General features: G+C 36.8%; 1 protein-coding gene across 2 annotated transcripts in view; it reads right to left on the bottom strand.

The window, feature by feature from the left end:
- The window catches only part of DNAH5 (dynein axonemal heavy chain 5), a 232376-nt gene that overhangs the window by 54974 nt on the left and 160469 nt on the right, over positions 1-16933 (bottom strand). For both annotated transcript variants that reach the window (XM_059694776.1, XM_059694777.1), the window contains 8 exons: positions 14473-14595; positions 14070-14283; positions 12675-12898; positions 10246-10444; positions 7975-8147; positions 4400-4530; positions 1083-1236; positions 364-631 (listed from right to left, as the gene is read on the bottom strand). In XM_059694776.1, coding sequence (XP_059550759.1) covers positions 364-631; positions 1083-1236; positions 4400-4530; positions 7975-8147; positions 10246-10444; positions 12675-12898; positions 14070-14283; positions 14473-14595 — 1486 coding nt within the window. The remainder of the gene's footprint in view (positions 1-363; positions 632-1082; positions 1237-4399; positions 4531-7974; positions 8148-10245; positions 10445-12674; positions 12899-14069; positions 14284-14472; positions 14596-16933) is intronic.

The raw sequence follows: 16933 nt of genomic DNA, 5'->3' as shown, positions 1-16933 counted from the left end.
GACAATTGGCTTAAACTACTCATAGGTTGGCCAATCCACCGATGACGGAACAGAAATGCTATCAAATTAAAAATCTTAGTGGCTTCCTGTGACATTCCAGAGCCTGCCTGTGACCCGCTTGAGACATAGTTTCAGAACTAGAACACTGTCCATTAACCCAAAGGGGTACAGGCTGGAGATCACACACACACACACACACACACACACACACAACCATGCTTTGGGAAAAATTAGAAAATTTGTCCTCTAACCTTGGACAAAGTGACTTTTGACTCAATCCAGTACAGTGACAGCACACAGCACAGAATATGAACAAACACTGGAAACCGGACACTTCGACATAAGACTTCCCACCACACTAACCAGCAATTAAGGCGTCCTTCGGCCATCGGCTGAACCAGTCAACAGTGCATCCTGAAATCAGGGCAGGGAACTTCAAAGCTCGATTTCGAAATTTCTCCCCCACCGGCGAAAAGCAGAGCACAATGTGGAGGTTCTGCCGGACCCGACTCATGAAGTACTCATACAGGTTCTCGTTGGTCGGAGGACGTCTGGGGTGTTCTCTTTTCATGACTGGTATGAGATCACTGTTAATTTCATCAACTTCATCACGAGCAAATAGGTTGGAGACCTGAAAAAAATACAGACATTCAAATTCAGTACAGACCTATGAAAACAGATGGAAACGGGTAGCTCGATTTGTACAATGTCTTTCTTCCATGTGTGTTCTTAAACTCACCTTTAGGAAATTAACCAACAGCCTTCAAGATGAGATACACCACTTTTTAAAATACATGAGCGATTCTATTATTCACTACAAAGTCATAGCCTGTTCTTATAACCTCCCTCTTCTGTTTTTTCATTTTTCACTTGGAGCACTCATTGAGGTTTTAAATGGATAGCTCCACATTTTGGGAGTTTTATTCTCCAAAAACCCAATAGAAAAAGCCATTCTTTATACTTATCACCTAACCCCCAATAATAGCACTTATTCAAAACTCTCATGCAAGGAAATACAGACAGCAATAAAGTTGGAGGGAATCTGAAGAAACAAAATACATGAACAATAAATGAGCACCTACCTCACCCGATGATAAAACGTTGTTCATATATTCCAAAAATGACTCGTCCTTAATCTCACTGTCCGTGAAAATAAAAGTGATTCCTTTGCCTTGCTGACCAGCTGTTCTATACAAAATTTTCAGGTCTTCCATCAGATTTGATGTGTTGTAGGATCTAAGGAAACATTGTCATTGTGTCATTACCTAAATTATTTTGATGTGAAGGAAAGATCCTTAAAACAATGCTTTATGCCATTTAATTAAGCAAAAGAATGCTGATATTATTGCATCAGATGGGCATTTAAATGTAAGTGAATGTTACTGGTTCATTATATTTACTTACAAATATTAAACTTATTTTTAAAATTTTTCTTTCAGTTTCTAATAGCTATTCCGTAGGGAGTAATAGAAGTGCAGCATCTTGGTAAAGTTTTGAGTACTTTGCTGTTTACTAAAGTCAAGAACTATTTTTTTATTCAGGTTTAATTGCTGTATAACACTATAGTAATCTCAGGTATACAACATAATGATTTGTGTGTGTGTGTATATATATATAGTGAAATAATCACAATAAGTCTAGTTAATATCGAGTAACACATTTACTTGCAAAGACAAACTTGATTTTTAAAACTCCACATTTTGTGAAGCATTATAATTAATGTTTTACACACAAAAAAGATATCTAGAGTGAAAAGTAAACCTGGAACAAAAATGTACTGTTTACCACAACTAAATGTCACCTGGATGTGTTTATGTTTCCTTTTGAAAATATTTTTGGTAATGATAATAGAAGAGACAAATTGGAATATATACTAAGCACCATCTGCAATGATATTTTAGAAGATACCTCACAAATTAAATCAAACTAAACTAAATCATTTCAAGCCTTCATTATATGGGATGAGGGAGATGCCCTATTATAAACATTGGCCTCCTCATCCCTAACACAATTATTCTCAATACATCTTTGGATCCCACATGAAAGGGTTTGCTAAGCAATCAGTACACTATAGTAGAATAGGTAGAAACATTATAAAATATTCCAATATAAATCTTTCACTGTCAAAAGCAATCCTTCGATGAAAATTAGCTTGCAATCATGAAATGTTAGAGAGGTCCCAGTACAGAGTAGCCCATTAGCACCAAAAGTGAAAATAAAGATGTTCCAGCCCTGGAGACTCAGACTTACTAAATTATTATTTGAATTCTGTGTCATTAAATAAACTCTGAGTTCAGAGCACAAGAGCAAATAGCCTTCTGATTTTTTTAAAGCTGCTAAATATTTAACTTCTCTGTGCTTTTTTAACCTCTATAACCTAAACCCTAGAACCAGAAGTACCACTACCATGCATCAATATTTTAAAAAGATTTCTAGAGAAGTGAGATCTGAGAGATTCAAATATTAAAAAACAGTCCCCCCTTAACAAATGGCCATGCTTTCCAAACCTGAGGCTCTTGCTCCTTGACCTTTGGCCACATGGCTGTGCAAAGGCTTAGCAGCAGGATGGTCTCTTGAAGACTATGAGAAAGCAAGGAGGCCTTGACACCCTTTTCATCAGTAATGGAGCATTCCCAGTACGACATGCAGAGGAAATAATTTTTCATGAAGAGGGGAGTCATAAGATTTTTTACTATGGCAGTGGGTGCAGTGAAAGTCAAGGCAGACCAGAAACCAGTAAGATTGTAATCAATTCCCAGGTAGATCTGGGATTTCCGGTAAGACATTGCCTCTTGGAGTCTCAGCTATAAAAGAGGCTAATCTACAAAGTGCTTTTAAGATTGAAATAGCTTTTGCATGTATCTATGGACTTCCATCAATGAGACAAGTCAGCTAAATGCTTTCTCTATTGTGCCAAGCCACAGCTCTACATCAATGTCCAATAGGAAAGACTTTCTGCTCCTATACCTGGAAATTAACCTCTAATAATTTTTAACCCAACTAAACTTCCCAAACTGGCCTGCTGCTTCTCATCTTGATTAACCCTAAAATTCTGTTTAGCATCTCTGCATTACCCCTGCTTATCTCTTCAAGTTGACTTTTCTCTTCATAGTTCTCCCTGTACCACACACATGTATCACATATATCTGATGACAGCCCTCCTGGGGTTCCCCATCTTGATGAGGAGCAATACCACTTACCTAGTTTCCCAAGCCAGAACCAAGATAGACCAAATCCAAAAGCTCAACTTCCTAATGATCTCTTGAATATGTCTGTCCTCTGCTCCTTTCTCACTGCTACCACTCACTGCACTACCATCTCTTGCCTAGATCCCTGAGACAGTCCTATACCTGTTCTGGTTTAGCTCCTTTCACCTATTTTCTGTACTGTGCATACAAATCTGACATGCTTCCCCCAGTGGTTAACTCATTAATTGTTTCTTATTGCTCCAGGATAAAGTCCAAATCCACACTTTCAAAGGACTCCATTTCTCTTCCTTTCCCCACCTTATAATTGACATATATCCTTTAGACTATATACGCCATACACCCAGATATATTTAACTTCTTCCAGGGCCTCGAATGTGACTTCACATGTGCTGATGATTTTTTTCCCTGGAACATTCTTTACTGCCCCTCTTCTGTGAGATAATTTTGAATCATGTTTAGGTCTTAGTTGAAACATGTCTTCCTCCAGGAAGCCTTTTCTAACCATCACTTAGACTAGGTTAGGAGTCCTCCCCCTGTTTCAACAACACCTGGTATGCATTTATTTTCTTGTCACAGATAGCACCTATGTATCATATATTTCAATTGAGTTGCTCACCTAACTGTCCACCTTGAATTACTGTAAACTCCGTGAAAACACAGGTCAGGTTTACCTTGCTTACCATGTACTCCTCAGTACCTCGCCAGTGCCTGACACATAGGTGGTGTTCAATTAATATTTCTGAATGTCTGAATAAGTAAATCTGTAATATTTTTCATCTATTTTTCCAGTTTATTAATATTCTTGAAATCTGAATTAACATTTAGTAGGGATAAATTTCCTCTGAGATGCACGTTAAGGAATATATCATGCATAATATAAAGACAAAGCCAGCTATTCATCACAATGAGATGCTGAAATGTTTCAAAAGCAAATTATTAATGTGAAATCTTCACGGTTCATAACAGAAGTTGAAATGGAAAGATGATAAGTCAACAATGAAGAAGAAAAACTATTGTGATTTTTTTATGTATAAGCAAAATGCATTCTTTTTTTAATTTTGTTTTATTGCTTAAAGTATTACAAAGAGTATTATATATGTCTCCTAGCAAAATGCATTCTTAACTTCAGGTGGCCTCTGAGAACTGTTTATCAAATCCATTTATGGTTAATTAAAGTTAAACCTTGTTACCTTGTCAGTGTGATCTGGAAGAAAGTATAGCCAGCAATGAACGAAGCCAACCTTGTCAGGCTTTGCTTTCCCGATCCACCAACCCCAACTAAGAGGGCATTTCCCCGGGGAGTGCGAATGATGCGTGAGATCTAGAATATGGAACAGAAAAAGCATATATCATCCAACATGTAAATATTCCATTTTTTCCTTCTTATTCTACATAGCATTGTGGAAGATGTACATTTCTCAGGATCAGAATGGTGAGGGATAATGGTTGGAGGAACACGGGCATTACTGAAATAGAATAGTGTTTAGTAATATGAACAGAGTAGGAAATGTGGGGTGTGCCTTTAGGAAACTAGAAAGAGACCAGTGTAGATAAGTCAGCAGTCAGCCCCAACTGTGGCTTGCTCTGGGTCTTCAAGAAGAGAAACAAAGAAGATTTAAAGGTTTCCTTTAGTTTGCCCAACTTACTGCAGTAGGATAGGGGGAAAAAAGAAATTTCAAAACATGTACTTTTGGAATACAGATCCCACAATTGATTAGAATATCCTCCATATCTGAAATATGACAGTTTAAATTGAAGAGAATTCCCCAAATATGGCATAGATACAGAATTTATTTTTAAAGAAAATGAGCATAAACACCCTCCTGTTATTTGGCCAAGACAGTAATATCTAAGATATCTACCAAGAAGTGCCTATGAGTTCACCAACCAGATGTCTACTCTATTTCAGTCAGTAGCCCCAGACCATTCCAAGTTCCCATTGTGGTAAAAGTTCATATTTCTTTGGCTTTTACTGGTATTGAATGAACTACTTACACCATCAGGCCTCCAATCCCACCTAGGGGGAATTCAGTGCAGAATTCTCCTTGATGCATTCTTCACCTAGTATGATAATGATCTTTCCCTCTTAACTGCAGGTTAAGCCTGGAGTACTACAGTAATACCCACTTTTCTCTAGAGAGTGGGTTGGTGCTAAGAAGGAGTCACTTCCCTGTGGCTGGGGAAGCTCCCTGGAGTAACTCGGGCTCTGCACTCTGCCAAGGTTTTGTTAAACATCCTTTCTCAGGATTCAGGAATAATCTGTGTTCTATTCATACTGACTATTCTTGGCTTTTGAATTATTTCCCCCAATTCAGTGTGAGCCCCAGGAAATGAAAACCATTTTCCTGTCTCTGTTGTGGGAATCTGTGAGATAGGGCAATATTGGAGACTTGGTTCCACTCCAAACCTATTTATCAAGCAGCTCAAGTGTGCCTGTCTCAGCAGTACTCCAGCCAGTGAATGCTGAGGTGAACAAATTGGATGCCCGCCCTCATGGAACTTATCATCCCGCAGGAAAGAGGAACACACAAAAAGATCAGTCTACACAATACAGCACCTGCTGGGCATGCAGTATTGGTGAGATGTCCTGCAATCAGGATGTGTTTCATTATAAGAAGTTGGGTTTTTTCTGGATTACAAGCCAAGCAGAGCATGAGCCATGCAATTGGAGTGCGAGGCAGGTGCTAGATTGTAAATAATGTACACGCCAGGGCTTGAACGTTAACCAAAGACACAAAAGAGATATCACAGAACTATCTCTGTTTTAAAAGAAAACCCTTATTTTAATTAAGGAAGGCATTAAGAAATATGCTTGGTCTCACATCACATCCTGTTTTGCTAAAATTTTATCTTAAATTCTGTCTCTTGGTTTCTAACATGACTTATAACTAGGTCACACATTTTAAGACTCACACCAGCATGACACAGACTTCGCATGTATTTTTCACAGAAAACAAGAGTGTAGAAGAGATCGTCAATCTAGAAGACTGTGAAAATTGTAGCCTTGAAGCTCACAATCCAGTCATGAATTACTTGGCCAATTCCAGAACAGACACACTAAATGCTCTGAGAGGGAGGAAAAACACAGTCAAGGACCCTGTGCTGAGGCACCGAAGTCTTGAATGTCATGCCCAAAGTGAAGAAATGCTCCCAGTCATTATCTGTGCTGTGAAACACAGAAAAAAAGACAATTCTAGGGAACTTCCTCAAGCATGAGTCTGACATAAATAACCTCATCTTCAATTTGAGCAATTATGAAATCGCAGGCCAATCAGATTTTGTCTCCAGCAGGTACTTAGTCATAAAGTTGTCTTGATATTATTTATTCAGAAAATGTTTTTCTTTTTTCTTCTTCTTCTTCCTTTTAATCATTAAATCTGGCAGACTATCTATGCTTCCTGAAACTCATAACTCTTACTCAACTATTAATTAGGAGCTAATTTCAAAATGTTATTTCTGTTTAGCTTTGAAAGAACATTTGCATATATAATTCAGTATAGATGTCTCAGGTTCTAGAGAATTTTGAGTTTTCAAGCTAAATGCCTCATGCTGGGAAGATCCAACCCCGAACAAACTCTCTGTCTTCTTTCCTCTCCCAGACTTATTCCAGCCTTGCAGAAATGCCTTTCTCCAACTCTTCCATTTTCAGGGGGAGGTTTGACTAGATACCCTCTACAATCCTCTCCATTTCTAAGATTCAGTAATTATTAGAGAGGACAACTTATAATTATGAAATCGTACCTCCTGTTTAAACCTAAGTAATGGAAGAAAGACTTGAATTGTCTTCTGACTAAAAGGATATAGTCTAAAGAAGTAATCCACGTAAATGACATGAAAATATCAGCAACCAATTTTAAATGCCATTGTCTTCCATCACAGATAAATTAGGTCATATAAGTTATCAAGTGAATAATATATTTTATTTGCAAACTTAGAGGATTAACTGCCTGATGAATGGATACTTAAATGACTAATATGGTAAAGTAGAAAGGAAACTATTTTCTTTGTAGATTTCATTCTAACAGAATTTTCATCCAACTGGAAGTCAACTGTTCATACCGTATTTTTTTATTATTATTTCTAACTGTGGTGAAATACATCTAACATAAAACTTATCATCTTAACCATTTTTAAGGGTATAGTTTAATAGCAGTAAGTACATTCACACTGTTGTGCAATCACTATCACCATTCATCTCCAAAACCATTTTTATCTTGCAAAAATAAAACTATACCATGAAACACTCCCAATTCTCCCTTCCACCCAGTCCCGGGCAACCACTTTTCTTCTTTGTGTCCCTATGAATTTGACTACCCTAGGTATCTCATTTAAGTGGAATCATTCAGTAATTGTGTTTTTGTGACTGGCTTATTTTGCTTAACATAATGTCTTCAAAAGTTTTGCACTATTTTTTATAGTTATCTTTCGCATGATGCAAAAAGTAATCAGAATTTTTGCCTGTACTTTGAACTCAGATGTCAACCACATTGATTCTATGTAGTGAAAATATTGAGCTGGAAGCTATATAGCAGCAACAGTGAATAAAATTATCACATCACACATTTGAAGTACACATGCTCTGATTTTAAGCCTATATGTGTGACATATTGCATTCAGTTTAGAAATTAAATTGGCATATAGCACTGAGTTTATTTTTAAACTAAAAATTCTCCTAGGAGATGAAAATGAAAGAGGAGGGGGAAATTCTGGTGTGAAACCAACAGTCTGTGACTTTGGGGAGGCACTAATGGGTGTGGCCACTGACCTTGACTAAGTGGACCATCGCATCCTCGAAGAACACCAAATCCATGCCAGCACCACGGACACTCTCATTATAGAGCTGCAGGAACATATTCAAACGCTCCTTTAGGTGATCAAAAGACTCAATTGGCTCATAAACTTTGGGCATCTCAGTATCAGCTTCTTCAGATGTTTCTCCTGGGATTGGGGAAAAAATAATCAATTAAACGTCTTCAACTTGCTGGGCTTTACTACTTCCTTCAATGTAAATTAGTACACTCATAACTCCATGATTTAATACTACATAACACTGATTTTTGTCTAAATGTCATATTATGTATTTTTATAAAAGAAAGCAACAAATACTAAAAGCATTAGAATTATTGTGATCCTATACAGTCATAGTTCTTTCCTGTCCAGAAAAGGCCAACTTCAAATAATTTTATAAATACTGAATTAAATTGCATCCATAGTTGAACATTGTCATTTCAAGGATCCTCCCAGAGATATTCACCTAATCGTCCAAATGAAGATCAAATAAAGTAATAATGTAATGTCAATATCAGCAACAGAGGGTAAGAATTAAATTATTTTTAATAAGAATAAAAATATCATTGCATCTGCTCAGGCGATTTTTATAACTCAGAAATTTCAGGTTAGTGGTAAGGATAGCAGTAATTTGAGGGAATGGAGGTAGAGGGTTGAGAGAGAAAAAGAATAATGATTTCCTAAACAAATAAACATATTGAATTATTTCACTGGGAAAATATTAAAATCAATATATTTTTCATTAGAAACATATAATATACAAGCCTAACACTTTCCAACTTTGACTATAAAGCATAATACCAAAGAAAAAGCTAAGCACATATAAATTCACTATCAGGTAACAGTATAACAGGAAAAAAAAAGTGACACAGTCATTGAATATACTAATAATAACTTAGAAATTTACTGGGTACTAAAAAAGTGAGTGGATCCTCCAAATCTAATACTAATTATTTTCAATTGACCCTGTCCTAATATAATTTTGTATTAACCTTTTTAATACAAGGAAAGGAAGCTGATTTAACATAATCATTAACATGGCCTATTTGCAAAGCTCTAACTTATTTCAATAGTCATGTCACTGTTTCATCAATGTTCAACTCAAGCTTCGAGGAACAAAGTGCTTTGAAGTCACCAAAGATTGTTTGCCTCAAGATGCCACCCACCCTAAAAAGCATTTGTGCTTTGCTCCTTGAAAATCATAATCTAAATATGTATCTTTCTGAATTAGAGGAAATAAAATACATAAATTCTAATTACCTAGCAAATGTTCTTACCATTACTGCATTTTTGTATTTGTGTGACCTGATTTAAAATAAAATGTGTCAGCGTCTTTCTGTAGAAGGTTCCTTCCAACTGCACAGCCAGCAATAAACCTCCTTTTACACTTTTCAATCAGAAACTGGGATCACATGCATCCTTATTAAATCTAGAAAGGGGCTGCCTTGTCATTTTCAATCATTTAAAAGATATACATAGCATGTGTTTAAACATGCCTTTTTAAATTTGGAAATTAACTTAAAATTCATCCTCAGTTCAAAAGAGGTCATTCAATAAAAGAAAGAAAAAATTTCTAAGGGAAAAAATAATTGGAGCAATACTTCTTTTCGTAAGAAAAGTAAAGTATGTCTCAATTTTTCATGGAACCATAACCACAAAAGCTTGCCTCCACATCGCCCATCTCTCTCTAATTATATGCAATGGCCCTCTCAGATAGTTTGAGGTGCTTCTTTTGACTGTGAACACTCGGGATGACCCAAATAATAATCATCATTTTTGCTGCCTTTCATTCGGCAGTGACTATGAGCCACAGATGGCCCAAGCCCTTCTGCAGACAGCATTTCATTTATTCCCCACAGTGCTCCATGATGCCAATATGAATATTTCCATTTTTACAAATGAGGAGAATGAGGTTCAGTCAAGTTCAGAGACTTGCCCAGCTAATGTGTGACAAGTCACTTCCTCACATCTACGTCTGTGTGACAGCTGCAAGTCCCAGTGCTCTATTCTGTTCTATCCTGTTTCCCAACTCTACCTTAATATCCAAGACTCATGTGCATAGAAAGTAGTTAAACTCTGAACTCCAGGAGTATGCACTTATATATTCATTCTAAATTTGTTGAATGCTTAGCATGGTCCCAGGCTTGTTTCAGTAAAGTTTACTCACAAACATTCAGCATCCCTAAACTGAACCTATTGTCTTCTGATATCCCTTTGGGGAATTTCAAATTCTGCTTCAATAGTTTACCTGTCAATTCGGGTGCATCCCTCAAGAAATCCACAAAATAAGCGTCGATTCCACAATCCACCAAGAGTTTTTTCTCTTCACCAAACACCTCCTCCACCAAACTTGCTAAAGCCGTATCAAACCAGGTCACATCGTCTGACACCGTGAAACGATCAGCTATCACGCGTTTACACTCATGCTTCCAGAGCCTTAACAGTTCCTGTAGAAAGCACAGTGAAAATGTGCTACTGGTTGCCATTATGCCAGAGATGGGAATTCAAGGTCACGATATTGTAGAGTACCATCCTTACTGATTTAAGGTGCTACATTTTGAAAAGTTAGGGTTAAGATATACTTACCTTCATTTCAAATCTGTGTCATTCAAGAATATTAAACAGAAAGTAGGTTCTGTTCATTTCCATTCTTTAAATGAAAAAGAAAACATCTCTAGACAAAATACTAAAATCACTCTGATCAACCAACAAACTAATATTCTATGTAAAAGTCTTATGTTTATGATAAATTAGTCTGTATTAGTCATGTGGCCAGACCATAAAATAAAATGCAGTGTATAAATAACTCTCACTTATACAGTTGAGGTACTACAAAGGTATATTTACTTAACACCATATGATGATAATTTGAGACAAAAAAAAGAAAAAAAAATGGCCATCACCTAGGCTAGATAATTCAGGGCCAAAAGCTAACTGGAAGTTAAAGAAATAATAGCCCAACACATCTGTCCCTATAGCAAGCAGAACAAATGTTTGCCTAAGCTCATTGATATGAAAGACTGGTGGAAATGTCTTAACTTGGCAACATTTTGCAAGTTGGAAGGGTTTTTAAGCCATTCTATTTCTAATGATAGAATGCTATTTAGTTGCCAAAATATAAAAGGAGTGTAGTGAAATATATTCGATGATTCATTTAAAATAAAAGTTCATGATAAAAACCAATTGCTAAAACTATTTATACTGACTTAAAATAAACATCAAAAAATGGTTACTCAAAAAGTGATGCTGGCCCAAACCGGTTTGGCTCAGTGGATAGAGCGTCGGCCTGCGAACTGAAAGGTCCCAGGTTCGATTCCGGTCAAGGGCATGTACCTGGGTTGCAGGCACATCCCCAGTGGGAGATGTGCAGGAGGCAGCTGATCGATGTTTCTCTCTCATCGATGTTTCTAACTCTCTATCTCTCTCCCTTTCTCTCTGTAAAAAATCAATAAAAATATAAAAAAAAAAAGTGATGCTGGAGAACGCTATTCCATCATGCCATTAATTTGTCAATAACTTTGAAGAAAAAATCAAGTTAAAATGTTCATTGTTGTTAAAATGGCTCTCACTTCTCTGTAACAAGGAGAGTAAGTTTTCACCAAAATATCTTGTCTTAGAGTCAACCAGTGCAGATTCCTACTTTGTGAGCATCTGGGTAACATTGTTCCTTTAAGTAGTCAACACACTGTGCCTAGTGACCGTGTAGGTGATATCTCAACTTTCTCTGTATTTTTATGTGCCCTAAAACCCATTTGCTTAACGACCTCTTTGGTTCCATAAAAGGCTGAAAGAGAGGCCAAGGTCACATTAGCCTGAGCACACAGGCCATGCTTTGGTTCCTTATTCAAAGGAAATTCTATAATGCTAGGAACCATTATATTCCAGTGGATGTACAAATGCTCATTTTTCTGTCAAATGAACTTTCTTTCTTCTATTCTGCCTCCATTCAATGTTAGCAATACATAATTCTTTGAATGTATTCAGTGATATGGAAAGGAAAGATCGTGAATGAATAACAACAAATGGTCTCTTAATTTTGATTATTTCTAAAGATAATTACTTTTTAAGTTAAAATGTCATGTTTAAAATATGAAGACTCTTATACAATAAAATCAACAGTGATCTGTTCCATTATTTATTTTTTTAAAATATATTTTATTGATTTTTTACAGAGAGGAAGGGAGAGAGATAGAAAGCTAGAAACATCGATGAGAGAGAAACATCGATCAGCTGCCTCCTGCACATCTCCCACTGGGGATGTGCCCGCAACCCAGGTACATGCCCTTGACCGGAATCGAACCTGGGACCCTTCAGTCCGCAGGCTGACGCTCTATCCACTGAGCCAAACCGGTTTCGGCGCCATTATTTAGTATTAAAAAAAAAAATACCGTCTGATGAGAAAAGAAAATCAATTGTTCCTTTTACTCTATTAACAGAAAATAACTATGTATACCATTTCCTTAAACATAAACTTAAATTAATTAGAATTTTTAAGCAAAATTTTCTGACATACTGTTTCTTTATTTGTGCTCATTTAAAAACAGCAAAGAAAAAATATTCGTTCTAAAACATCTAAAAATATTGTCATAATTCCACTACAGATTATATTACTAAGAAAATCTAGGGTGTATGGTGAATAACAATGTTGTCTGTCTTTCTTTCTTATGTATTACTTACATCTGGTTCCTTGATAACCTCTGAGGTGGTGTTCAGCATTCCCTGCCAGATCCTGGAAAGATCTCGAAGATTAAATACGTAATGGAATTTTGCAGGGGTGGGGAGCATTTTCATCTTCGTCATCTGCCACAGTCGGCGTGTCAGGGGAACCAGTTTTGTCACTGAATCTCTCACTTCCTCTGAGAAACCCCTTTGGATACAGTAGTAGCCTGTCCCAATGACACCTGAAAGGGGAAAAGACGCATAACAGTTTGACTGACAGTTCAAATAAACTAAATTAAAATAAAAAACATTATAATGCAGAGTTTCCACAAATATAATTACACATTTTAATATACAACTACAAATTAAGGAAATTTATAGTATGTTCTCTTATCTTTAACACCTAAAAAGTAGATACAAGTTCAAGTAGGTTAGCACTCAAATACTGGAAAGTTGATTAAGAAAAACTACTGCAACTCTAGCTGAACTAATTCAATATTATTAAAGGGTAACTGATAAATATATAAAGATGCCTTATAAAAGAGATAAGAAAGAGGAAGATTTCATAGCTGCTCTAAGATTTCTCCATTCTTTTGTTGCATTTTCATGCATTACAAAATATTTTAATTTACCTTATATATAAAACTTTCCAGGCCCCAAACCCCAAAAAAGATAATTAAAAATGGTAACAGTCATACTTTCTGCTCCATTTTACTTTTCCCAAGTCTAGATAATTCACATGTCATTTGGTTTCCAAACCTTTGCCCACTGCTGTAATTAAAGGCAGGCACTGCCTAGGGTGCTAAGTTGACATTTTGGTCTGCCAGAAATTAATTAGGGTAATCCTTAGGAGTTTTTTCTCAGTATCAGATTCAGAAATACTAAATTAATACTTAAGACAAATGATATAACTTACACTCTTTTTCTGCAAAGAATAATTCCAAAATTGGTTATAAATCATTTTTATTACTCAGTTAAATAATTATGATTATCTATTGGGCTTGCGTTTCTTCAATAAAATTATTCCTGAAATACTACATATGTAATCAATCAATGATTTATTACTCAATAAATTATTCGGAAGATGAGACTATAATTAATCTCAGTGCAAAATTATTTCTGTGCCAAATTATTTCTTTGGCCAGAATCATTATACGGGTTGGTTGAAGTACCAGCTAATAAACTTTTGGCTTGATATTGTATCAATCCAGATTTCAAATTTGTGTGTCCATGAGGAAATGATCGCATTATATAAGTCCTTATATAAACAAAATACACTACTTGAGATTGATAAGGGCAACAGATTAAGGAGCCACCCAGTGCTCCTTCTGTGTTGACCTCTAGCAATGTATTTCTCATTGGAACACAAGAAATTGCTCTTCCCTCCCCAAGCCCCATCAACACTCATCTTACCAAAGATCTTGTCCATGGAAGCATCTGAGGGCAACGTGCAGTTAAATATAGAGAACTGCCTCTTGAGTCTTTGGGGTATATCATTGCGTCCACCCCCCGGATGGATCATGGCTGCCAAAAGCTGAATGTCCACAATGCTGGTAAACTCCCCAGGCTTCTCTAGGTTATAAAAACCACTCTGTTCCATCAGCTGCCGTACTATCTCGTTAGTAACCTAGGAAAGACAACTTTCAGGATTAAAATGTCACTCCTTTATCTGCTGGAACCTAACTTCTTAAATGCTTCAAATCAATGGACTTGATGGGAATTCAGGAATTATATGTTGGAAAATCAGAAAAATACTGACTCATCAAGAATAAGTCCATGTTGAATTAAAGAAAGTGCACAAAAAGACTCGACATACCTGGTCTCCCCATTCATTGATAATTGGCATATTCACATCATCGATAAAAATAGTCATCTTCTTTCCTGCAGGAGGGCCATATGTTGTACCCATGCGTTTATCCACATAACTCTCTATTGTCCTCTGTTAAACAAGAAAGCCAACAGAAACGCCTGTGAAAATATCCCCTAAAACGTGGTCAGTTATTTTAAAAATTTAGGGACACTTGAGTTGACAGGAATTACTCAGAAAAAACAACCCAAACTCCCCTTAAATCTGGAACCGGGGTGCAAAGTGCCTAAATTATCTTGATAATGTTTACAACCTTTGAAAACATGATTTATTTTAGGAGTAAATAAATTTCTAATCCATGTAAATTTTTAATGTGATGGGACTCTTCAGGCCATGTCTACAAATTTACTTTTGTCTCATTATGCCTATGTTGCTGACACTCTAACCCCCAACCCCATTCTTTAAAGAGGCCAGCCTTTATAATGAGGAACAAAGGTAAACAGGGCTACATTCCAAGAAGCTTCTTAGGACTGGGCTCTGAGCTGCTCAGCATGCTGTAGGTAAAAGACGGCTCTCCCTCCATGAGGAGGCTACACCTGGCTCCTGTGGCCTGACGCCATCCAGACTCACAGCTTTGGGCAGATTCACTCTGCATCACTTCTCATCCCTTGAGACAAAATGAACAGCATTCACCCACCTCTCCTCTCTCATTTCCACCTTCTGAGCTTAGGTGGCACAGGAGACTACGCTGTGCTCTATAAAAACACTTCCCTAGCAATATGAAAAAGAACCTTAAAACTGATGAAACTACTAATGTAATGTTATGTGTCAATTACACTTCAACTAAAAAAAAAAAAACTGGTGGAAGGAGTGTTGAAAGGGGTAAGAGGGACATGGGGGAAGGACCCCAGATTGTTGACTATGATGTTATCATTTCCATGGTAGTACAATGTAGTTTGTAAATTAATCAGTCATTCAAAATGTATGCACTGATTAACCAGAGCTAGCACCTCAAAGAAAACAGAAAGGGCTTTGTCGTTCCCATGCTCTAGCCAGGGGTTGGGAATCTTTTTCCTGCAAGGGTCATTTGGATATTTATAACATCATTCTTGGGTCATACAAAATTATCAACTTAAAAATCAGCCCGCTGTATTCGGTCAGACATTTAATTAACTCAGCCCTAATGCCTTGTCAGGGCCAGACCAAATGATTTCATGGGCCTTATACGGCCCAAGAACTGGATGCTCCCCACCCCTGCTTTAGTAAAGGATGAAAGATTTATGGGATCTAAAGAGACACCAGAGTATATCCCACGCCTGCTTTAGAAGCTCAGTCTTAAAGACCTCATTTTAGTCCTACCACTGTACAGATCCTTGATTTTAAGTCATATTAAAGATAATGCATAAATATAGGAGAAAGTGGAGGTATATTGACATAAAATGCATTCTCCTCCTATCCAAAAAAGCTTTCTCTTATTTCATGATGAGTAAACCAGTAAAAAAAATGACTTTAATATCCAAGGTACAACCAGAAAATAAGGCCATGATATAAGCAAAATTCTATGCATCTGTCCTTGGAAATGGTCACAGTTTGGTAATTTTAAATTTTAAGTTTCTATCCTCATTTTAACAAATAATAAATAGCAAAAGATATGAATATTTTTCACCGGTTTTATATAGAAAGATATATAAATATATCACAAGTCATTCAATTGCAAAACAAATCTCCCATGACAACAGTGCAATGGCAGAAAGAATTTTATATTCCCTGACATGGAAGCAAACTGTTTGAAGTAATGAACTAGGCTAAATTTAGCTCTGCTTTCCAATGAATTTAAATGCATAAGGCAATTAATAATCTCCCGACACCTCCCTCTGGCACTAGAGCTTTCCAGGCATTCCCGGGTCTATTTGTGAGAACACATAGGCACATAAAGATTTTTATGTCTTAAGGGGGCGGGGTGGTGCGGGGGGATTCTAAGAGCTAAAAGCCATAGGTGCACACTAAGTGAGATCATATGAAGCCATAGCCACATACCTGCACTTTCTTCCCCTTCATTATGACCTTAATTTCTTTGAAATAGCAGGAAATTATTAGTAAGCTATATATATCATAAAAGAGCTAATTTGACAAAAACAACGTAGGGAGAACAAATAAATAGCTTGTGAACCTGGAGTTGAGACTTCTTTCTGTTTTTAGAATTGCTGCCCATTAAGTAGTTACCTAATGAATTCTGAAGTTTGCTGGGACCTCCTGAAGGCCTGAAACATAGTAATTGTGTGCTTTACACCCCACACACCTATTTGGGAATGTGTGGGGAAACCACAGACTTGGACTGGTATCTCTAACTAGACTTCCCCACTTGGATGACCCATCACATAACAAAATCAGCATATCTAAACATAAACACCTCTTCTTCACCCAAAGTCTGCACCCACTCCTGTGTGCTCATTTCAGGACTAGGCCCCAA

Source organism: Myotis daubentonii, chromosome 4 (genome assembly GCF_963259705.1).
Source record: "Myotis daubentonii chromosome 4, mMyoDau2.1, whole genome shotgun sequence".
Lineage (NCBI taxonomy): Eukaryota > Metazoa > Chordata > Mammalia > Chiroptera > Vespertilionidae > Myotis > Myotis daubentonii.
This window is presented reverse-complemented; position numbering and strand designations above follow the sequence as displayed.